Source organism: Thamnophis elegans, chromosome 7 (assembly GCF_009769535.1).
Source record: "Thamnophis elegans isolate rThaEle1 chromosome 7, rThaEle1.pri, whole genome shotgun sequence".
NCBI lineage: Eukaryota > Metazoa > Chordata > Lepidosauria > Squamata > Colubridae > Thamnophis > Thamnophis elegans.
Genome location: NC_045547.1, coordinates 70827257 through 70851971, shown reverse-complemented (window position 1 = coordinate 70851971; position 24715 = coordinate 70827257). Strand labels below are relative to the sequence as shown.

The window sequence follows — 24715 nt, the reverse complement described above, 5'->3', positions numbered from 1 at the left end:
TACTTTCCAGTTCTTCTCTGGTTCCTCCTTCAGGTCTTGTTACTCCTCCAGCTTCTCATACTCCTCCTTCCTGATGTAGCAGTGCTACATCTATCATTACCACTGTCTTTTAGTCCTTGTTTACTACCATAGTGTCTGGTTGATTGGCCAGTACCTGCCTTTCTGTCCGGATCTGGAAGTCCCACAGGATCCTGTTCTTCTCCACTACCTTCTGTGGAATCTTGCAGCTAGACTTGGGAGGGTTTAGTCCATATTCTATGCAGATGCTCCTTTACACGATGCCAGCAACATGTTTATGCCATTCAGTGACTGCTGATTCTTGCTTGCATCTTACACCCTGCCACTGTGTGATGTGTTGGACTGTCTTGGAGATCTCTCTGCATAGTCTGCACCTTGGGTCCTATCTAGACTCCTGCTGCTGTGGATCTGGGGTTCAATGGCACAATGCTGTCCTTTAGTACGGCCCTTTCCAACCACTTAGAATTTCCCAGTCTGCCACCTCAACGTATCTCTTGATGGTACATCCCATGCAAGGTTTTGTCCTGTCGTGAAATTTCCTCTGTTTGATCTCTTCTCCTGTTTGCTGCTCCCTGTGGAATCAGCTTATATTTGGGTGCCCCCCCTCTCCCTCCCTCCCTCCCTCCCTCCCTCCCTCCCTCCCTCCCTCTCTCTCTCTCTCCCCCCCATCAATTTTCCTACCTTGACTTAAAGTTTCAAATGTGAAATGTTTCATATAAATGCCATTTTATGGACTTTCAAGCTATTTTCATGGAAGATATGACACATTCATAATCACCAATATTTAGCACTGTTTCACATGAATAAATGGACATAACAGTGGCTTTTCCTTCCAGGCCCATCTTTTCCAGTTAAAAAAGAGTATTGTTTAGCAGACTTCATAAGGGTAGACCACATCTGCTTATACTGCTTGCTTCCATGTGTTCCATAAAATTCCATTTGCCATTTTATACATGCCATTTTTATACAATACGAAAAATATATAGTTAGATTCCATTCCCATTTTATACATGTGTACAGTGTAGATACGCAAAACTTTATACGGATTTAACATTCTGCTTTAATGAACAGACCTTCCCCTCATTAGTCTGTTAAATCATTAGTTTGTATAATTTTTGATCCCTAAAATTATTCACATGATCAAATTGGATTTCAAAGTCCTCTCCATAGCCTTCATTTACTTCCCTCAGGGAGCTAAAGCAGACAATTTATATACAACTAGCATTCCCTTCAGATATATACTTTGGAAGCCAATATCCAAAATCAACTTATAGATAAATGTATAGCTCTTTTCCTGATTTTCTTTCCTTCATTACAAAATTATACTGTTTATAATACTGTTATTATATACCGTTTATATTGTTCTTACACAACAATATCTTTAGATAGGTCTATGCGGTTGAGAATGAAGCATTCTGGCAAATTATATTTCACCCCAAATTATGTCTTTGTCCTTTTGGTTAAATTAAATAGTCTGTTTGCTAACTCTCAAGCAGAATTGAAGGTGGCACGATTTCACTTGATTCATTGGCATAACTTTGGAAGTTTACTTTTGATTTTGGAATAGGTTATTTCTAAACTACAGGAAGCCTCCTTCAAAACAGGCTATCCCAACTGTGAAATAGAGGTGTCAGATGGGTTTTTTGTCCTCCCTTTTGGTATTTTGATCTCAAATTGTTTTTTAATCTCTATTTGATATCTACTTAGAGTTTTGAACAACTACTACTGTTAATGTTTTTAAAGTTTTCTTTTGGTCCTTGATTCACATAGTGATCTTCAGAAAGGTTTTTACACAGCTTCAGCTGGCACTAGATGAAAATAAATGTTGGATGACAGAAATTACTGTTTCAATATCTTGAAATGGTTTCCTTCCAGCTACTAATGTTCTTGTGAATATTAATGTTGAATTTATGTCCTGCAATAAAACGGGAGCCCTATTTGGCATTCGTTCCACGGAGCTCTCAAGCAAGTGTTTCTCTTAAGCAAATTGTTATAGCCACAATTTTATGAGTTTATGTTTTATTAATGCAAATCAGAATAATTATTCTAAGCAGTAAGTATATGGTGGAGTAAGTGCTGGGACGCTATGCCACTGTTATGTGTGATCTCCACTTTCTTGATGGTGTCTTTACAATTTTCTTCTGCATATGGATGATAGATAGTGACAAAATATAAGCTATTCCCTACTGATTGAGAAAACTTTAAAAAGTGAATATAAGGGCTTCTGTTTATGGGTATTATGGAAAACTGGGTCAGTTCAATTAAATGTTATTTTAAGTAAAAAGCATTATTAGAATATTATACAATACTAATTTTTCTCCCTCTGATCTTTAGATAGCATGAAAAGTCCTTACAACATATATATTTTTTGTTGATTTGAAATTGACTAACAAACATAATGATTTTGAAATTTTTTTAGAAAATGTGGAAGACAGTACTGATGAAGATGCTCCTTTGAATAGCCCCGGGGCTGAAGGAAGGTGAGATCAGTGGAAACTATGCTCATTGTATTTTTAATATAACCTTTCTCAGTATGTTCTTGAACAGATTCTATAGAAAATAAATAGTAAGCAAAGGGGAACAACAAAGCTGTTGTTATAGATTGTTAGCCCATACATTTCCATGAACTTTTTCTTTAAATGTAAGAACATGGCTTAGTTTGTATCTAAAAATCATGGCAACCGGACCAAATGTTCTTGAAATGGAGGTGTTTCCTTATTCATCCAAGTAACTTCTTCAGTCAAAATGAACATTTGGGTAGACAGGGAGTCAGAGAGTCTTTGGACTGAACCAACTCTTGCTATACAGATTGCAGGGGGTTTCTCCCCAAAATGAAAAATAGATATTTTTGGTCTGGATGATTGAGTCTTCATTTACATATAGCTTACTTGAGTTCTTGAGGATCTACTTTTATATACACATTGTCACACATACACATATGCATATATGTATGTATGTAAACAGGGATGGGATTCAAAGATTTTAGCAACTGTTTCTCTGCCCGGTTGCTGGGTGGGCGTGGCCTACTCAGCCTGCTGCACCATGGTGGTGGGGGAGGGGAAATTTTCACCCTCCCCAGGCTCCGGAAGCTTCCTTGAGCCTTGGGAGGGCGAAAACAGCCTCTCCTGGGTTCTGGAGGCCCCCCAGAGGCCAGAAACAGGCCCGTTTCTGAACTTCCGGGAGGCCCATTTTTCGCGCTCCCAGAGCCTCTGCGCGGGCCCTACACTTACCTGGCATCCAAAATGGGGAGACTCCTGGGAGAGTGGGGGTGGGATGGGAGGGGCCAGCCAGTCCTTGCAACTAGCGGTTCAGCGAACCAGATGTAAAATTAGCATCTGATTCTCCCAAACCAGTTTGAACCGGCTGAATCTCACTCCTGTATGTATATCAATACATGTGAGATCTGGATACATCTCAGTCACTCAGATATCTGGATGAAAACAAATTATAAATCCAGAATTGGCACTTAGGGCTAATTTTCTCCTTGTTAGTCCGTGTGGGGACCCAGATGGTTGGGGACAATATGCTGACTCTATAAACTGCTTAGAGAGAACTGTAAAGCACTTTGAAGCGGTATATGAGCTTAAGTGCTATTACAAAAATGTAGATAAATACAACATTTTGAATCATAACACACATTCAGTCATAACTTTTGTGGGGGGAGCCTTTCATGTGTTGAATATCTGTATATCCTATCACACAAGTAATGACGGGAAGAAAAACTATATTAGAGTAAGAACATGTTTATGGGATAATAGTCGAAGGATGAGCATATATGTCAGATCTGACATCCAGCCTTCCAGAAGATTTTAAAAGTGGGCTTTTCCCACAGTGCATTGGGATTGAACGAGGCTGGAGAGTGTTGCTTTAGGACAATGTGAATTGGCTTTTTGAATGGTATTTTTTATTGTTTCTATATTATTATTGTTATTATTGTGGACCATCCAAAGTTATGGTATGGCACAAAAGATGAATGGCTACATAAGTTTCAAATTTATAATAGGAGGTGGGGTATCATGAGATCTTAGCACTAAATGTATGTTTTTATTTGCAGTTCTTTATCTTCAGATCTTATGAAACTTTGTAGTGAAGTCAAGCCTAAAAATAAGGTAAGCTATGACCAATAGCATGATAAAGGTTAAAGAACTCATATTAAATTAAACTTGTAATGTCAAAACCTGGTTTTTGGCAACAATAGAGAAATGGCTTGATACTATATTTGGCTGGGGGGAGGGGTGTCAGAGGTGGTATTCAGCTGGTTCTCTCCGGTTCAGGCGAACCGGTAGCAGCGGCTGCAGGTGGCCTCGCCCACCCGCCCCTACGTAATGCATGAGCATTGCGCATGTGCAGAAGGCGGTGCACATGCGCAGATGCAGCATGTGCACTTACATTTGCGAACCGGGAGGGAAGGTAAGTGAATCCGACCACTTGGAGGGGCGGGGGTGTTTCCCATCTAGGCTATGCTTTAGGGATTTCCCGATCATATCCAGAATCAATTTTGCTTAAGTTTTTAAAAGTCCATCAAGATCAATTAGTTTCTGGCTCCTGCTGCAGTCAATAGTATGGCAAAATTTGAGATAGCAGTGCCATCATTCTGTACAAACAGGGTGCCTTCAGCTCATTTCCAGCCTTTGAAACTGCTCAGATTCAGAATGCTAGAAGGGGAGAGATGATCTCTTTTTGATGGCAAGTTTTTCTAGTTTTTTCTTACAAGTTTTCTTCCAGGTTTTTCTAGTTTTTTCATTGATTGACTAAAACTTGGAAGAAAATGAGAGTGTTTTTGTCTTTGTGCTTTCTAGGTTGACATTGGGATCAGAAGAATGTAAGAATAACCTTACCTTCGCAGAATTATAGCCCATTATCCCTACTAGCGATCAGCAAAACATGAATGGAACTAGTTACATAATTGTACTAGTTACAGACAGTAGCTGCTTTTGTCAGCATAGATAAGTAGGAATAATTTTATTTTAGGACCAAGTAAATGATATTATTCTATCTTCATTTCAGACCATTCTGTAAGTCCTGAAAAAGAATAGATTGTGTTACTGCCATGAGGGCGAATCTATGGCAGACGTACCAGAAGTGGCACACAGAGCCATCTCTTTGGGCATGTGAGCTGTCGCCCTTTGCTCTTTCGGGTTCTGGTGCACCGGCCAGCTGGTCTTCACGCGTGCATGCTCACCAGGAACCGGAGGACTAGGTAGCCGGTGCACATGCGCATTCCGGAAACCAGAAGAGCAAATGCACCGTACGTGCATGTGCACCGGGCGGCTGATCTTCTGGTTTCCGGCGTGTGCACGCTCCCATTTCGGCACTTGGTCCCGAAAAGGTTCGCCAACACTGTATTGTTCTTTCTTTTCCAATCTGTTTCAGGCACGCCGTCGGACAACAACCCAGATGGAACTGCTTTATGCTGATAGTGGTGATTTAACATCAGATGTCAGTGCTGGAGAGTCGGCTGTGTCGAGTCCCCTTACATTGGTTGCAGAAGCTCAAGAAAGTGGCATGGATTCGGACACGAAAGAACCTTCTGCCAGAGACAGAGAGGCCCTTCTGTTGCAGTCACCCTTGTCTTCTAAGGCTGCCAGCATGTAAGATATGTACAGTGCACCAATTCCCTGTTGGCTCGTTAAAATTTTAAGCAAGGGGTTCTCTGCCTAGTTGTTGTGTGGGCATGGCCATAATGGGACGTGCCCTAGTTGGCCTACACCACGGTGTGTGTGTTTTTGCCTTCCCCGGGTTCTGGAGGCCCTCTTTCCGAACGTCTGGTAGGCCCATTTTTCGCCCTCCCCAAGCTTCCACACACTCCTGCACATACCTGCATTCAAAACAGGCCACATGGGGACTCCTGGGAGAGGGACCATCTGGGTGGGGCCAGCCAGGAATGGGCTGTGGATGATATTCCCCGAAAATAAGACTTGGTGCCTTTTTGGTGGCAAAGATAAATAAGACAGGGTCTTATTTTGGGGGAAACACAGTATATAAAGTTCAACGATGGTTAACAATATTGGTAAAGGATACCTGGTTTTTTTTTTGCATAGCGAGAATCCTCTCTATAAAAGGGTTCCTCTCGAAATTTCTTTGAAGGAGCTACTCTTAACTTGCAGCCCTGATTAATATATTGGAACTACAACTCCTATAAGTTGCAGCCCGTGTAGTAACGGCCCATGTGGATTAAGAAATCCAAATCCATCTCCAGCACGGGTCCCTAAACTTTTTTGCTATCTTACCTCTCTTGAGCGTAATCTTAATTTTCACACCTCTCCTAAAAAAATCCAAATGCCAGAATGAACACAAATGAACAATGAAAGCAACACAATGAAACTTGGGGAAAGTCGGATTTATTATAACAACGTACAACTAAAAGGTTCTTCGTACCTGTCCTGGACTCTGTCTGTGCTTCTCCAAAGAAAGTACATCTCACTGTTTTGGAAACCCTGATCCAAAAATCCTTGATACAGGGGTGAAATCGGCCTGGTTCAGCCAAACCCATAGGGACAATTGTCGTTGGTTCTGCGAACCAGTAGTAAAAAACAAAGCTACCGACGATCGCGCGGCTCAGCTGGGAGCAGCGCGATCGTCGGAAGCTCTTTTTCTGCTTTTAAAGCATTTTTTCCCTGCCAGTTTGGGCAAATAGGCAGGAAAAAAAATGCTTTAAAAAGCGAAAAAAAGAGCTGCTGACGGCTCAGCTGTGAGACACACAATCCTCGGAAGCTCCCACCCCCGCCCTCCACTTTTTAAAGCGTTTTTTCCTGCCTATTCGCCCAAACCAGCAGGAAAAAAATGCTTTATAAAATGAAAACAGTTGGCCACGCCCACCCAGTCACATGACCCCCACCACCAACAAGCCACGCCCACAAACCGGTGGCAAAAAACGTTAAATTTACCCACTGCCTTGATATGATACCTTTAAGAATAACCTAGGTGTTTGCATTCAAGTACATTCACCCTTGGAAACTGTTTATACTTATCTACCTGCTTACAGTTGAGTTAAGCTGCCTATCCCATTCTGAGTGTCTTATAATACCGTGTTTCCCCCAAAATATAACCCACCCCAAAAAGAAGCCGGAGCTCTGTTATCGACTGCAGGGGCTTTTTGGAAGGCCTCTGAAGGCAAAACGGAAGCCAGGGGGCACTGCATGCATCAATCCAGAGCCCATTTCTCAGCTGCAGAGGACTTTCTGGAAGGCTCTGACGGCAAAACAGAGGTTGGGGGTGGTGCATGTGAATGGCGGCAAGTGGCCGCAGAAGAAGTGGGCGGGGCTGTTAGTACCACTGCCATGAGGTGAGTCAATAATTAGACCCCCCCGAAAAGAAGCCCTAGCTATTTTTCGGGGGTCAAAAGAAAATAAGACTGGGTTTTCTTTTCAGGGAAATACGGTAGTATATAAAAAAATACGTATCTTGCAATTACTGAAAATATTTTTTTACAAATCCGGTGACGCTTTGTCAACTAACTTCAGCAAAACTCTTACTGATAATAGCAGCCACTGAATTACGATTGTCTACCCAAGTTTTCTTTTTCTTTTTCTGATAGGTCCAAACAATTATCATCTCCAACAGACAAAAAAATACCAGAACCTTCACCTGGATCAAAGAGAAAAAACTATGATAAATCTGTAGATAAGACAAAGTCAAAAGAACAAAAACAGTAAGATGCTTTACTTTAAAGGTTGATTTTATTGACTTTAGTGTCGTTGAGAAATTGAGAGTGATTTTGCTTTGTTGAAGAAAGCTGACTTGGTAACTCTCCTTCTGCACCTCGCTTAATGGCCCACCGAAAAGTGGTGTGTAAACTTCATTAATGTTGACTACTTCTTATTGAGGGTTCTCAATCTTGAACCAATGTTTTCCATTGTAAAGCTCTCTTATTTACATTTTTCCCCTATGCATAGGCTTCGTTTTAAGTTGTTATACTGCCATCTTGTGGTGGTTTGTTTTATAATCTTTACGTTCTACCAGAGGAGCTTGCAGTAAACATTACTAAATGAAAGGCATCAGTGACCTAGTCCCTGGCATACATTCTTAATTTTAAGCCAGTGTTTCTCAACCTTGGCAACTTGAAGATGTCTGGACTTCAACTCCCAGAATTCCCCAGCCAGGGGAATTCTGGGAGTTGAAGTCCAGACATCTTCAAGTTGCCAAGGTTGAGAAACACTGTTTTAAGCTCTTTATTTCATTTGCTTTTATTTTTTATTTATTTTATTTATTATTTGCAATTGGTTTTTAATGTTTAATTTTTTTCTTGTAGCTCAGATTCTGGAACTTCAGAGGCTAGTCTCTCACCTCCTCCTTCCCCACCAAGCCGGCCCCGTAATGAACTGAATGTTTTTAACCGTCTTACTGTTTCTCAGGGAAGCCCATCAGTTCAGAAGGATAAGTAAGTCACAAGGATCCACCTCCCCACAGCAGTGATGGTACCCAAAGCGCATGTGAGCCTTCAACAGAGCTTCAGAATGCTTTGGCTATGGCCATCTCATGCTAAGAGCTAAAAAAAAAAAAAAGCTCATTTGTTGCTTCCACGCTCTTTAAAATATTATAAAACATTCCTAATTACCTAAACATTTCCTGCTGAAATATACATAAATTTATACTTATGCCTGTGTGAAAATATTTTTTCCTGTGATCTCCAAAGAGCCAGTTTTTTCATTTAAACGTTTTTCAGGCATGGGAATACTCTGTGAGTTTCTGTACTGTTGAATGATGCAGAGGCCAGCATTCATATAATTATTGCATTGCAATATAATGCAATCTGCACTTTCAGAAACCACACTTTGAGGGTAAAGAAAGAACTAGAAATATCAACTAGAGGAAATTTCAGTACTTGCTTTGTGCAGTATTTTTTTTTTCCAGTGGTAGTCATTTGAATTCATCCAGATTCTTTATTGCAAGCGTGCTGCACTTTTGCAGCTAATATAGTGTTTAATTTTTATGTTTTTAGCAGTAGTATTTTTTTCCTTTATTTCTTGTCTGGTCTTCCTATGCTTTATCTTTAATTAATGTCTCCCCCCCTCCCAAATCTGTGATTCGCTATACATGTTTCTAACAGTTGTTATAATCCACTGAGATCTTTTAGCCTATGCTTGGAATGATTTTATACTAGCGAAAAGAAATAGCTATTCTCTATATAGTGTTAATTATTGCAATTGGACATAAGGGTATACAAGAACTATTGATCTGTTTTGAGCTTTCATAATCGTTACTCCGACATCAACTGATCGATTGTGTTGAGGAATGCAAGTATCTTCAACTGTTAAAAATATATTGATATATTCTTTAACATTGGGCTATTTTTAAAGGATTACAAGCATATAACTGCCTCAGTTCAAAAGAAGAAAGCACAAAGGGTTAATTTCTTAACAGCAATTACGATTTTGACTGCAATTGCAAAACTGATCCTTGTCAATCCCCGCCCGATGCATGTATAAATGAACAAAAAGGCAGAAAGCTACCTATTAAATTCAGTCATTTTATCAAAAGTTCTGTCCCCCAGCTTTTTAAAAGAAAGAATCAAGGAAGCTGGAGATGGTTTGTAGAAAATCTGTTTGATAGAAGCTCCATTTTCCCCGGTGAAAAAGAGTTTTCTGCATATTCTTCCATCGTTATCAAACCTGGCTAGGCCTGTTTAGGTGTTAGTTTACACGTTGTTTTTTCTACCTTTTCGTAACAATGCTGTTTCCCCCACCCTCCTTTCTTTATTCTGATGATTTCTATAATCTTTCTTCATAATCTTACTACTGTTTATTGTAGGTCTGATGAAAGTGATTCTTCTCTGTCGGAGGTACACAGGTACTTTTGTATTCCTCCTTTCCATCTTCTGGACTCTTAGTGTTACGCTTAATATTTTTTACTTGCAGTTCCTAAATTAACTAACTAAACATTTTTGCATGATTAAAAAAAAAAAAATCCCATGCTCCTCAAAATGTTCATATGTCTCTTGGATCATTTTTTTTCTGAAGCATTCTTATTCTGTTTGGTTTTTAAAACAATATATCTCTAGCATGTGCACTAATTTCTCTTTGGAAATCGTGTCCGGGTGGTGTGCCTGTTTTTCCTTATGTCTTTCTCTTCATCTTTTAATAAACCCATGGCAAACACTCTCAATTTGCTTTGTTGAAAGTGACAGGCTGTAATAAACTAGGTAGGAAAGACACATTTTCATTTTAGATTCACATACATTCACAACCGTTCTTAAATCTTAAAGGTGCTATAAAAGCAGTCCATCTCTAAGGGAAATCTGTGCCCATCAAAGTAAAGGGAATAGAAATTATCAATAATCACACAAGCATTTGTTAATCTCAAACCTTCAGCTTAGGACAAAAATAATCCCTGCAACCAATTCTCAATACAGGAGACTAGGATATAACTAAAAATCAAGGAATTTCTGAATCAACATGTTGCAAATTATAAATTATGTATAAGGATTTTCTTTAACTGCCCGGTATTTAAATTGTGCTTTCATTTATAGAATGAAGTAACAAGTAATATTTTTCAGGTAATAGAACACTATTGAATACTTAGAACGTATTCTAATTGTTTCTTCATTTATTGTTACTGAGTGTGTCTGCATCTTTTGGTACATAGACCTCTATTTCTATATATCTTTAGCCCATTTGGACAAATTCCTGGCACATTTAATTCCTTTTTTAAAAAAATGGAATGAGTATCAGTTAAGCTTGTTTTTATTTTATTGGAGATTTCTGATACAACATAAAAGTTTTTTTCTTAAATAGTTTCTATCTTCCTTGCTTGCAATCCAACTTTTACTGACTGACTTCATTCTGTCTTTAATGCCTGTTTTCACTCTTCACTTTCTAGTTATCTTAAAATAAATATATATACACACATCATATATATATATACATCAGATATATGTTTTGTGTGTAAATAAAAATTTGCAGGCACATTATATATATATATATATACATACATACACACACACATACATACATATATATATACATACATACATATATATATAGCCTGCAAATTTTTATTCACACATAAAGCGCCTATATTTGAAAGATACAAAAAGTCTAAACCATTTATTATTTAAACATCCATTTTTTTTTTAGAAATAGAAGAGCTTGAAGGCTCTTATTAACACTTTAAGTTTTTTCCTATGGTCTTTATTGCCTTTTTCTTGGTACAACAATTATAGTTACATTCCTTAAGCAGGTATAAAACTATACATGCTTCAATTATATTCCAGTCTTCTAATCTATAACTTATACAGCAGAAAGATTTTTCATATTTCCTAAGACTTAATTTAATCTACATAACTCTTTTCTTTTATTATCTATATATTATACATTAGCATTTTAATAAATAAGTTCTTTCAGATCTCCTATAGTTATATTCTTAGCGGGTCTACAGAGTATAGGAATGTCGACTTCTGTACTTCTTCGCTTTATAATTTAGATTTCAGATTTCACATCTTGAAAATGTAGTATTGGCTCTGCTTTAATATAATCTCAGGGATAGTGATTTGCTGATCGATATGAGATTAGAAGTATGTATCTGATACATCATTAAACTTACTCATTTTCCCTGAATCCAACCTTTAAATGTTGTCTCCTTGTCTACAGAGGTTTATAAACCTCTGATCTCCTTGAGTCAAATTTGACATGGAAAAAGTCCATGGTATTTTCTTAGTGTCAGTGGAGAAGTGGTTTGCCATTGCCTTCAGCTTTCTACACTAAACTAGAGCCCTGGGATTTCTTCACACTCTTTAATCCAAGTACTAACCGAACCTAATGCTGCTTCCTTTGTTATGAGGTTCGTGCAAGTGTAGATGTGGTATCGCTCTGCTGAAAAAGCTTCTTTGATCCAGGAGCTTATAGAGTAATTTTCTTCGAAATTCCCTTGCTGCGCTTCCATTGCCGTTTTCTGGATTTCTGGGTCAGAGTTGAGTGTTTGTAAGGCTATAGGAAGTTGAAGAATCTTTTAAATCATGCCTCTTTCCAATAAAGTTTTGTTCCAAGAACCTTCTGCCTGTAAACTCAATGGAAGAAATTAAAATATTTCATCAATTGTTTGGGAAATCATCCAAAGATCATTCAGGAGCTTTGCAGATTATTTTGTTAGTATCATTACCAAATATGTGTGTACAATCATGAATGAAACTGGCAAAGTATGTGTAAATGTATGTATGACCATATGTGTACTCACACATAATAAAAGCTATGATTAGATAAAGGGCACCATGAGGAAGTAATATGTTTGCCCTCTCCTCTTCATTATTTTAAATAATTAAAAATGCTAGTAAATGTTTTTGGGGAATAATTTAATTTTCCTTAGCGTAGAATATGGATTTCGATAAGTAAATAGACTGGATATAGAAAGTATGCTGCCTTGTTTGGTGCAATTCAAACTCTGATTTGGCCATATATATATTTTTAATCTGTCTCTTTAATGAAGCAACAGCAATTAACTAAGGACAGTAATTGGACCTGTCCGTGGTGCTGGAAGATAGTATCTGTAAATATGTGTGCTGCTCAGAACTCTTTGGTCCATGATCAAGCTAATCTTTTCCATTGCTGTTCTCTTGGCCAAGAAGCACGGGTTGGGAAACATTCACTTGATCAAAGAGCATGGCCTGTTACATAGCCACAGCAGAGTATAAATTCATAGATAGCAATAGCACTTAGACTTATATACCGCTTCCCAGTGCTTTACAGCCCTCTCTAAGCGGTTTACAGAGTCAGCCTATTGCCCCCAACAATCTGGGTCCTCATTTTACCAACGTCAGAAGAATGGAGGGCTGAGTCAACCTTGAGCCTGGTGGTGCTTTTGAACTGCCAAATTGCAGACAGCCAGCAGAAATAGCGTGCAGTACTGCATTGTAACCACTGGGCCACCATGGCTCGTATTCTTAATCTAAATCTTTCTGAAAGATTTCCGCTAATGCAGGGCTAGGTGGCTGGAATAGTAAAATCAGATTAAAAATTACTTGACACCATGACTAATATATGCTTCTTTTTACCATTTAGAGGCATAATCAACCCAGTTACTTCAAAATGTATCCGACCCTCCCCAGTTCAGTGTATCTATATTGCTGAAGGTCACATGAAGGCTGTGCTTTGTGTTGATTCTACCGATGATCTTCTCTTCACTGGATCAAAAGGTTTGATGGCTTTCCATGGGGCTTATGTAGCTTTCTGAAGCCTGCTTTCAATATTGATGGGGTTACCAATGGATCATGAAATGTTCTAAGAATAACAGGTTACATTTTAAGCCTGTGTGAATCCATTTATTACATTTTAATGGAAGATTTGAAAGTCAAATCAAGGAGGCACGAAAGTTCGCAACTCAAGATTCAAGGGCAAACTGATTCAATTTGGAGCAATGTGAAATTTGGCTGGGAAAAAAATAGCTGCGAGGTATAATGGGAAGCATCATCAAAATATCGGCCTAAGTTTTTGGCAGGACAAGATAACAATAGCAGGGATAATAAAACTTTTAGAGGACTGTATCTATAAACTCTATACCCGTGATAGCCAACCAATGGCAAGTGTCGCCTAAAGTGGCACGCAAAGCCATGTCAAAAGGATATTTTAATTGCAACATCGTATAATTATATTTTACAGCCACTGAAGTTTCTATTTATTTCAAAAGGAATTTCACATGCACCACGCTACAATAACCTAACAATAAGTTATAAGATATGGAATACAGATTTGCTTTGTAAGAATATCACTATATCACTACTGTAGCCAAGGAAAGTATTCTGCTTTCTGTTTTTTTTAAAATTGAAAATATTATTGCCTGCTCTCAATGTTTCTTTACATAGAATTTTTGCTGCCTATGTGTCTGTTCCTTTGCTTAGTATTAGTTGACTCTTTGAGCAACTTGTTAGTATAATAATTGTTGATAATTTTTAGACATTGATTTGCATCTTTTACCTATATTTATGCAATTTGTGAAACTAGCAATTCATTATGAAGCAACAAATAAACCGAAGGCATGAATGCCTATATTGTGCAAAATAATCTAGCATGTTTTATTTGTTGTTGTTTTTCTTTCTTTTTAGATCGCACTTGTAAAGTATGGAATTTGGTTACCGGACAGGAAATCATGTCTCTGAGTGGTCACCCTAACAATGTTGTATCTGTAAAATACTGTAATTATACTAGTTTGGTGTTCACAGTCTCAACATCTTATATTAAGGTGTGGGACATCCGCGATTCTGCTAAATGTATCCGAACACTGACGTAAGTTGAGACTCTAAAAAGCAAAACCATAATCTTACTACCAACTTGCAAAGCACTTCCACGCCTGTTATTGAGTTGCCATGGGCGGAAGGGGGGGGGAGCACATTCCACACATACCTTTGGCCAGGTTTGGATCTCATAAGTTAATGAGAGCATTTTTCGGAAACCTGACACAACATTAATAGATTTTGCAGTAAGTGCCAAGGCAATTATAATTATGCAGAATATACAGGCTCCAAAATAACTATTTTGTTTTCTTTAACCTTTGGGTAAATCCCGCTAAGCTGGCAAATTGAAAAATTACTTGTAAGGTATATGCAGTCTAAGGAAAAATAAAGCCATGATGCAGTATGAGAAAACAAAACCAAATTTTTATTGGCAAGGAGCTCTAAATCAACCACTTTAAACAAAGGTGACAAATTGATTTAAGTTGTAAAAAGAGAAGCGTGTAATTTTGTCTTCTGATTTTCCTTATACTGCATCAGCCTCTGAATTCAAGTACATTTTGAAAGTCTTCTCAAAGCCAAGGGAGCTGGTCTTGGTTCTGCCTGAAACATTGCTCATCTTTTAAACTAGAGAGTTCAGGGCATCACAGATCATGGCGGAAACCACTAAATTAGTCCTCTTCTATCTCAAAGGAACGCGGTGGCTCAGTGGCTAAGACACTGAGCTTGTTGATCAGAAAGATCGGCGGTTCGAATCCCTAGTGCCGCGTAATGGAGTGAGCTCCCATTACTTGTCCCAGCTTCTGCCAACCTAGCAGTTCGAAAGCATGTAAAAATGCAAGTAGAAAAATAGGAACCACCTTTGTTGGGAAGGTAACAGCATTCCATGTGCCTTCAGCATTTAGTCATGCCAGTCACATGACCACGGAGATGTCTTTGGACAGTGCTGGCTCTTCGGCTTTGAAACGGAGATGAGCACCACCTCCTAGAGTCAGAAACAACTAGCACATATGTGCAAGGGGAACCTTTACCTTATCTCAAAGGGAAAAGAGAATCCATTCACATTAAATTGGGCCTCAATGCCTGCCTGATTAGAACACTCAACGTTAGCAAGATGTGTGATAAATATATTTTATTTTTCATATTTTTTAATCAAATGTATATAGCTGCTCTCTCATTGGTGCACTAGGTGGCATGCAATAAAACAAATCTTAAATAATCCTTAAAACAATTAATATAAAATATAAAATAAGATCATGGGAGAATGCACCCAAATCTCACACAGAACACTTCTGGGGTAGTTGTGATATTGCTTTCATTATTGCTTGTATACTTTCCAAAGTCACTTTTAGTGACATAGGCAGCTACATAAATGTGTTAATTAAATAAATAAATTGTAAGCCTTCCATTTTGAAACAATGTGCATCTACCCATCGTTTTATTGTGTTCAGCAATGGACAGATAACATTAGAACTCATTCTTTTCTTTTAAAAAAAAAATCTAATCCAATCTTGTCTTGTTTTGTTTTTTTCCCTTATAAAATGAAGATCTTCAGGCCAGACAATGCCAGGGGATGCTTGCTCTGGAAATACCAATAGAACTGTTACAATTCCAGCTGGTGAGAACCAGATCAATCAGATTGCCTTAAATCCAACAGGCACTTTTCTATATGCAGCTGCAGGAAACGTGGTCAGAATGTGGGACCTGAAGAGGTAATGTTTCCAAATTATTTACTGACCATGCTGGAGCATTGCAGTTCTTGGTGCCCAAATGAATTGGCAATTGTAATCTGCACTCGATTTTTTTCAGTTTGGAAGCCAGTGTTCTGACCCAGGTTTCCTTAGAAAGCAAGAAGCAAAGTCTCGGTCCCGACAAAACCTCTTTTATTTACATGACTGTGAATCTCTTTCATTCACAGTCAGCAAGGCTTTAGCACAGTGTTTCTCAACCTTGTCAACTTGAAGTCCAGACATCTTCAAGTTGACAAGGTTGAGAAACACTGCTTTAGCATACAGTCTTTCAGAGGAATGTTTATCAACACGAACCTTATCTCATTTAGAGCACTGCCAGATAACTAGTTTCCAAACACAGGGCAAAGCAAAACTTTTGCTCTCTTATAATCCCAAACAGAACTTTCCAGACCGAATGAATGGTTTCCTGCAAAATCCCACTCCCCATTTGTTCCTCTTTTGTTTCCTCTGAGGAGGGGATAATCACCTCCAAGTTGTGGCTTTACTCTTAAGTTGACCCTACCTTCTTAGTAGTTCTTGTCTTCTGGCAGCTCTGCTTATGCACACATTGGGAACAGGCTCCAGCTGTTCTTCTGCCTCACTGCTGTCTAGCTCCCTCTCTGCCTCTGACGCAGAGCCCTCATCTGAGCTTTCCTCAGCCCCCAGGACTGGCCCATGTTCCTTCCCAACCTCCACACTGTCCAACTCCTCTACCAACTCCACTGGCCACCGGCAGGCCAAAAAAACTAGCAAGGACTAGTCACTATCAGGGTTCATTAAATATTTGTAGTAGATACCCTGATATATCATCATTTCTTCTCACAGCACAAGCACTAAATTGCAAATGCATGCGCAATGTATGACTATAGTGACAATGTACGAGTATGGTGACTATATGTAAGGGTATGGTTTGTCCTTTCTTTTTCTTTACAAAGAGAAAAGTGTGTCCTTTTACAAAGGGGAAAATTCAAAGCCAAGAAAGATGCATAGTCTGATAAAATTATGTAAAAAACAGAATATTTAAATTTATTTTAGAAAGACAAATTCCTTTTCCATTTTTTTTCACATGAATAAAGTACAGAAGTGAATTTTTCAAAAATAAATCTAAGGGAATTTATTTTAGAAAGACAATTCCGTTTCCATTTTTTTCACACAAATAAAGTACAGAAGTGGATTTTCGAAAAATAAATCTAAGAAACAACTTTCTGAAGTAAAGAACAGTCCTTTAAAATAGAGTTTGTGTAGACACTATATACATGAGTTAAAATGCTTGGTTTTTTTCTCAAAACCACCATTCCTTCATAGTGATACCCAAAAAGTATCTGCTGAGGTGGGCCAAGTCTACCAACTGTACCTTTACCTCAGTGGTGGGTTTCAAAAATTGTTTGAACCTACTCTGTGGGTGTGGCCTCCTTTGTGGGAGTGGCTTGCTGCCCATGTGACCGGATGGGAGTGGCTTGCCGCCCATGTGACCGGATATGAAGATGCCGGCAACACTTGTCAGAACCACCTTAAATTACCTCACACACAGCACTGGCATGCATAAGAATATTATGTAAACTTGTTTTTTAAAAGGCATCTTTGGTTTGCGTTAAAACAACTTCAACACACGGAATGTTCTGATTGCACTACAAATGCAGTAGTCATCCTTACCTTTCACAGAGGCACTAAGTTTTATAAATATGAGCATGATAATGTAGAATAATCATATCCAAGGACCAGTGGTGATTTCAAAAAAGTTTAGAACCTCTTCTGTAGGTGTGGCCTGCTTTCCGGGTCCACTGGTGGAACCTCTTCTAACCAGTTCGGTAGATTTGAACGGGTTCTACTGAATAGGTGCGAACTGGTAGGAACCCAGCTTTACCTCCAAGTAAATATATAAAAAGCTTTACCAGCTATTCTTGTGGAAATATATTTGGTGCCTGCAGATACTCAGGGGAAGGCCAGGAATTTCTCAAAGCAGGTCATGAGAAGTGTACTCATCTTCAACAAATACTGTCGATCCAGATGATGTTACACTTGTTCGATGATTTACACCGGCCTAATATTAGTATAGTTTGAAAAAGAAATTAGTTCAGGTAATTTGTTTGATTTTGAAATAATTAAGCTACTTTAAGTCTCTGAAGTATTATCTTTTGCTATTCTTCTAGATTTCAGTCTACAGGAAAACTAACTGGTCACTTGGGCCCAGTTATGTGTCTCACAGTAGATCGCATTTCTAATGGACAAGATCTCATCATTACTGGCTCCAAGGACCATTATATAAAGGTAATCTCTCATGCATTTTTTAACAACAATCAGTATGAAAGTAAACTTCAGGAATGAACTTTCTCTTATTTCTCTCCTTACAAGTTTTGTAGAGACACTTCAGTCCTGTATGAAACTATTTAAACACCAGTTTATGGAATTCAGTGGAGTGGAATGTATTATTAATCTGTCTTTTACAGTTGAAAGGTTGGCCAAGCTGACATTTTCTGAGAACATTTATGAATGAAAAGTAGGAATTCCTTATTTGCATTGAAAAATCTTCAGATAGATTCTCTCATTCATTCATTCTTCAAATTTATATAGCAATCCATTGCGTGTGTGTGTGTGTGTGTGTGTGTGTATCCATCCATCAATCTATCCACACACACACGCACACACACCATATTTTTCGGACTGTAAGATGCACCTAAATTTACAGGAGGAAAACAAGAAAAAAAAAAATTTTGACCTCCGTGTGTCACTGCATGTCACGTTTTTGCTCTCCCAGGCCTCTAGAAGCACTCTGCAGTGCCCTGCGCACCCTGTTTTTGCCAAAAATGTGCCCGTTTTTGGCCTGCAGAGTGTTTTGGGGGGTCGGGGAGAGTGAAAACGCAATGTGTGGAGGGATGCATTTCCTCATACATGTTTGCTTAATTGCTAGCCAAAACAATTCTGCAGATATAAAAGTGTTTTCTTCTATTCCAGATGTTCGATATAACTGAAGGAGCTCTTGGAACTGTAAGCCCTACACACAACTTTGAACCTCCTCATTATGATGGCATTGAAGCACTTACTATTATGGGTGACAACCTTTTTAGTGGATCCAGAGATAATGGAATTAAAAAATGGGACTTGGCTCAAAAAGATCTAATTCAGGTAATATTAAAACACAAAAGGCATTATGATATAAGAACTATTGTCACAATTGTTATTAGAAAAATTATAACTAAACATGGGTTTGTCAAAAAAAGATCATGCCAGACACACCTTATTGCATTCTTTGACAAAATAACTTCATTAGTAGTTTAGGTATGAATATAGTTTATGTATGCTTTAGTAAGACATTTGACAAAGTAGACCACAACCTATTTCTTGGTAACACAAAACAATGTGGGATAGACAGTACTATCCACCAGATAGTGGTGGGATACGACCAGTACGCCCCAGTATGGGCATACCGGTGCCTGCTGGGTGTACCAGGTACTATTCCAATACGGTGCTCCGGAGGGCCCGCCTGCCCTCCTTACCTGTATTTGAGCCAATCGGGGCTTACGCGCATGGAGGGTACGGTGCCTGTGCAATGCTCTGCCGTGCAGCTGGAGCATCGTGGATGGTAAGTACACATGCGCACATGTTGCGTGCATGCATGTGATGGATGCCCGGCCCCGTTGCACTGTACCAGTTGCAATGGGATCTGGAAGCCACCACTACCACCAGACCATTATTGGTTGACCAGCTACATTCAACATGTAGCCCTCAGTGGAACCACCTCTGCAAGGAGGAAGCATGCATGCAGGTGGGTAACCCAAGGTTCATAAATGATCTAGATCAGTGGTTCTCAACCTGTGGGTCAGGACACCTTTGGGGGTCGAACGACCCTTTCACAAGGGTTGCCTAAGACCATTGGGAAACGCATATTTTCAAAAAAAATACGGAAAACATAAAATAATTTTATGGTTGGGGGTCACCACAACATGAGGAACTGTATTAAAGGGTCGCGGCATTAGGAAGGTTGAGATAACTAGAAAGTGAAGATAAAGGGATAGAAGAGAAATTCATCAAATCTGCAGACAACACCAACTTGGGGGGAATAGTCAACAGTTTAAAAGATAGGCTCAAGATTCAGAAGGATCTTGATAGACTTGAACACTGGGGAAGTCAATGGGGGAAACCAGGTTCACTTAATGACCACATGATTCAATTGACTGTGGTGATTAGCATAACAACCATGGTAAAAAGGGTCATAAAATTGTGCACAACTTACTTAACAACTGCGTTGTTTAACAACAGAAGTTCTGGTCTCAGTTGTGCTCATATATTGAGGAATATCTGTAATAGAATGCACATTATTTTGATTTACACATCTAATTATCGTCCAGTTCATATTTTCTGAAACGGTTTTGTCCCTAGTTACAGGTATTGACATTTTTCTGCCTCAACTTGTGGTTTTCTTTTCAGCAAGTTCCTAATGCTCACAAGGATTGGGTTTGCGCTCTTGGTGTTGTTCCTGATTCCTCCGTGCTGTTGAGCGGCTGCCGAGGAGGCATTCTGAAGCTCTGGAATGGAGACACATTTGCCCCAATCAGTGAACTAAAAGGACACGATAGTCCTATTAATGCCATCTGCTCCAATTCCAGCCAGATTTTTACTGCATCTGAGTGAGTTATTTTTTTTTTATGTTCTGTAGTTATATGGGTAGACCTCAACTTATGGCCATTCATTCAGCAACTGTTCAAATTACAATGGCGTTGAATGAATGGGGGTTACAACTTGTTCTTGGAGTTACAGCCATTCTAGCATCCCCATAGTTACAGGATTGTGATGTGGATGCTTGGCAATCCATTTGCCCCTAATGACTGGTTGCTGAGCACCCCAAATACCCACAATCGCCATTCGTAACCTTCCCTTTCGTCTTTCCCAGAAAGTCAGTGGGGAAGACAGCAGGGGAGGTTGCAAATTGCTGAGGTAAGTCTCCCGCATCTCTGCACTTTCCCTAGCTACTCCATTTGCACCCTTTCTGATCCCTGCCTGTTGTGCACCTTTATACCCTCATGCACCCTCCTGATTCCCCTCACTTCCTTTCATCACTCAGTAGCAGTCTTTTACCTACCTACCGGCCTGGGACCTGCAACTTCTTGCCAGCTGACTTAGATTATGGGAAGCTAGCAAGAAGTTCATTGATGGAAACTCAGATCAAAGGGATTGTGGTGGCCTTGACAGTCACATCAATTAGCAGTGGAAATCGTGGTCCCAATTATAGTTGTAAGTTGAAGACTACCTATGCTTTATTTCTGGAATTAATTCAAAGTATTATCATTGAGGTGAAGCATGAGCCTTTTTTTACAATACATTTTAACAAAGAAATAAAATAATAAGCATAATAAATTGCCTAGTATTCTGATTATATACACTCCTGTATGAAGTGACGATACAGATAATTATACAAAATATAAACATACTTACTCAGTATGGGTCTTACAGCTTTTTCAATAAATCCAAAATTTAGAAATTTGTCTGCATATTTGATGTTCTGACCTTGGCTTCCCAAGAGCATGAAGCAAACTCCTTGTCCCAATAAAAAACCCTTTTATTCATTTACTGTGAATCTTGCTCATTCACATTCAGCAAAGTATTTCAAGGGAGGATTTACAGTCACAGACCTTATCTGGCTTGGAGAGCTGACAGGCCGATATCTGCAAAACTTGGCAAGGAGTCTCAGAGAGTCACAAACCAATTAAGTGAACTAATTGTCTCCTGCAAACTCCACTCCCCTTTCGCTCCTCTTTTATTTCCTCTGGGAGGGCCATTCATCGTCCACCTGTGGCCTTACTCCCAAGTCGACCCCTGTTCTTTAGCTGTTGCCTTTGTCTGGCAATTCTGTGCATGCGCACACTGGGAACAGGCTCCAGCTGTTCATCTGCCTCACTGATGTCTGCCTCTAAAGGCAGCTGGTAACTGGCATACGGCTGTGGCCCCATCTCTGCCTCCAACACAGAGCCCTCATCACAGTCTTCCCCAGACTCCAGGACTGGTACGTGTTCCTCCCCAACCTCCTCACTGTTTGAATCTGCTGCCAGCTCTGCTGGCGGGCCACAACACTAATATGGCTTAATAATCCTCCACTTTTGGAAAACAAACCATGGAAGCCAAAACAGTATTCACTCCCATTTGTGCCCATTTATAAATTGACACTTGCTAAGATGGTTCCTTCTCTATAAAAACATCTCATTAAGGAAAAAGTTATTCCAATGGAGAAGAGTTGTACTGTATGAGTAATTACTTTATAAAGAACAATAATCTCTCCCAATCAGAGGTCAGCTTCATTTAATTGAACAGTTCATTCATGTTTCGTTTTCATCCCCTTTAAATGTTAATCATGTTTTACAGTGATCGAACGGTGAAAATCTGGAAAGTTCCCAGCAGTCTAGATGGACAGCTCTCTGATCCAGGTGATACAAGTGAAGATATTGCCAGTAACTGAAAAAGAGTTGCATCACTAGAACATCTCAAGCTCTGATGATAAGCTTTGCCCTCACTGAAGTTGCTCTGCATTTATAGGCAAATGGTAGTACCTGAAAGAATTGTTAATTGTTCTACTCTTAGGCATTCGTATTCTGCTAAAAACTGCTGCCCTTAAGAGCTGCCTTATGTATACTGCGTTCCAAATGTTGGTTTTATATATCTTTGTCTGGGGTTGTGTGATTGCTTGTTCTAACCTATAATGGCTTAATGTGTGTGTACCAATAAGACTTGGCAAAATCAAACTGGATATCTGTGACCTTGAATGGTGGTCTGAAAAACTGTAACCTGGAATGTGAAGTTGTCCTACATTGTACCTCACATTGACCCTTCTGTGGAATGAAACTTCACAGTTATCCAAAAATATACCGGTATATTTTATCTCATTTCCAAAGCCTTTAACAGAAGGGAATGGAGGGGGCTCCTAATAACGTTTACTTGAATTTTGCTGCTGTATGAAATATTGAGACTGGAGTGTCAATAAACTGGAAGAGATTACTTGCTTTTGACGGTCACTGTTTCCAAACTGACATAAGTCAAAAGAAATCGTGCAACTAATAAATCTTCCTTAACTTTATTTTCCATTCAAAAGAAAAAGATGGCAGTCATGGTGGGAAAATGTGGGATGACTGGAAATTCAAAATCTAGGAATCCAGTGTCTGGATTTCATCTTGGTAAATTGTTGAGGCAGGAGAAAGTTGCATAATAAAACTCTGGAAGCATCCTATAATCTGCTAACAATGAATGTTACATAACCCTGTACTTTTATTGACCAAAGTAGCGCAGCTTATGTCTACTCTGTGCTCAGGACTAAAAACTAAAATGCTATCTAATTAACATTTTATTAGGGCTTCGGCCTACCGCAGTATTCATAGAGAAAGACCTTGTTTTTGGTTTTTTTTCCACATGGAGTGCTTTTCATCTCATGTTCTAAAGGTTTCCTTTCTTTTTAATCTAATTTGATAATGCTGCTAAATACATTTGAAATATGTCTGTGAACCTTGAAAGCTACGTAAGAGAATTGTAACAACGGTATCAAGAGAGACTGTAAATAGGTGAGTTATAAAGAGAGACACTGGGTTCCTGAGTGAATTTTAAAAATGCTGTAGTGAGTGCAGATTGGAAGATATGTATAATTTATCCAAATGTTCGGGATTTAATTTGTAAATTCAGCTATTTTTAAAAGTTTAGAATAATTTTCAAGTAAAATGTTTTACTGTTTTATTGGGTATAATGATGGAGAAGATGAGCTTATAAATGTATAGCTTGAGATAGTCCATTGCTTAAATTAAAAAACACCACATAACGGAATGCACACTATTTGTCATTGGTTTTTGTTTATTGTACTCCCCTCCTCCCAAAAGAGATACTTTTACATACAAATAGTCCTTGACTTACAAGAGATCATTTAGTGGCCGTTCAAAGGCACTGAAACAATGTGACTTATGACTGTTTTTCACACTTAACGGCCGTTGCAGCATCCCCATGATCATGTGATCAAAATCCAGATGCTTGGCAACGGGTTCATATTTATGACCTTTGTTGTGTCCCAGGGTCATGTGATCCCCTTTTGCGACCTTCTGAGAAAAAGAAAACAATGGGGAAGCCAGATTCACTTAACAACCAGTTAGCAACAGCACTTAGCACTGCAATATTGCTCCTCTTTGCTTTTACAGGCCTCTCTAAGTGGTTTAACAGAGTCTGCATGTTGCCCCCCAACAATCTGGCTCCTCATTTTACCGACCTTGGAAAGATGGAAAGCTGAGTCAACCTTGAGCCTGGTGGGATTTCAATTGCCAAATTGCAGTCAGCCAGCAGTCAACAGAAGTAGCCTGCAGTACTGCACTCTAACCACTGCGCCACTGAGGCTCTAATTTATTAGTTAACTAACTTATCAATTGCAGTGATTCACTTAACAAATGTGGCAAGTTCGTAAAATGAGGTGAAATTCCCTTAACAAATTAGCAACCGAAATTTTGGTTCAATTTCAAAAGGAAAAAAAAAAATAGCGCAACTGATCAACTACTAGAGGCCTGGAAAAGAGCTGATGCGATTCTAATCTTCAAAAAAACGGGGGAAATTGATCCTGGAAACTACAGATGAATCAGTTTCATTTCAATGTCTAAGAAGATCCTGGAAAAGACAAGCAATGGATCTGCAAATATCTAGAATCAAGCAAAGCTAATATTAGAAGCCAACTGTCAACTCTCTTGTGTTGACATTCCATGCAGAGCATCTGCGGAGCCGGATCTCAGTTTTCAGTAGCTGGGTTGAGATGAATGAAGCTATTGGATAACATGATTTATGACAAAGACTGAAGGGA

The 24715-nt window shown here is 39.0% G+C and overlaps 1 protein-coding gene across 7 annotated transcripts in view; it reads left to right on the top strand.

The window, feature by feature from the left end:
* The window catches only part of KIF21A (kinesin family member 21A), a 93721-nt gene extending 70014 nt beyond the window's left edge, over positions 1–23707 (top strand). For 3 of the 7 annotated variants that reach the window (XM_032220957.1, XM_032220958.1, XM_032220956.1), the window contains 13 exons: positions 2438–2498; positions 4073–4127; positions 5392–5609; positions 7556–7669; positions 8270–8398; positions 9769–9807; positions 13011–13144; positions 14051–14231; positions 15724–15888; positions 18057–18174; positions 18859–19029; positions 20332–20531; positions 22261–23707. In XM_032220957.1, the coding sequence (XP_032076848.1) occupies positions 2438–2498; positions 4073–4127; positions 5392–5609; positions 7556–7669; positions 8270–8398; positions 9769–9807; positions 13011–13144; positions 14051–14231; positions 15724–15888; positions 18057–18174; positions 18859–19029; positions 20332–20531; positions 22261–22354 (1679 nt within the window). In that variant the 3' untranslated portion in view covers positions 22355–23707. The remainder of the gene's footprint in view (positions 1–2437; positions 2499–4072; positions 4128–5391; positions 5610–7555; positions 7670–8269; positions 8399–9768; positions 9808–13010; positions 13145–14050; positions 14232–15723; positions 15889–18056; positions 18175–18858; positions 19030–20331; positions 20532–22260) is intronic. The other 4 variants (XM_032220961.1, XM_032220960.1, XM_032220962.1 and 1 more) reach the window with 3 other exon arrangements.
* The last annotated feature ends 1008 nt before the right edge of the window (positions 23708–24715 follow it).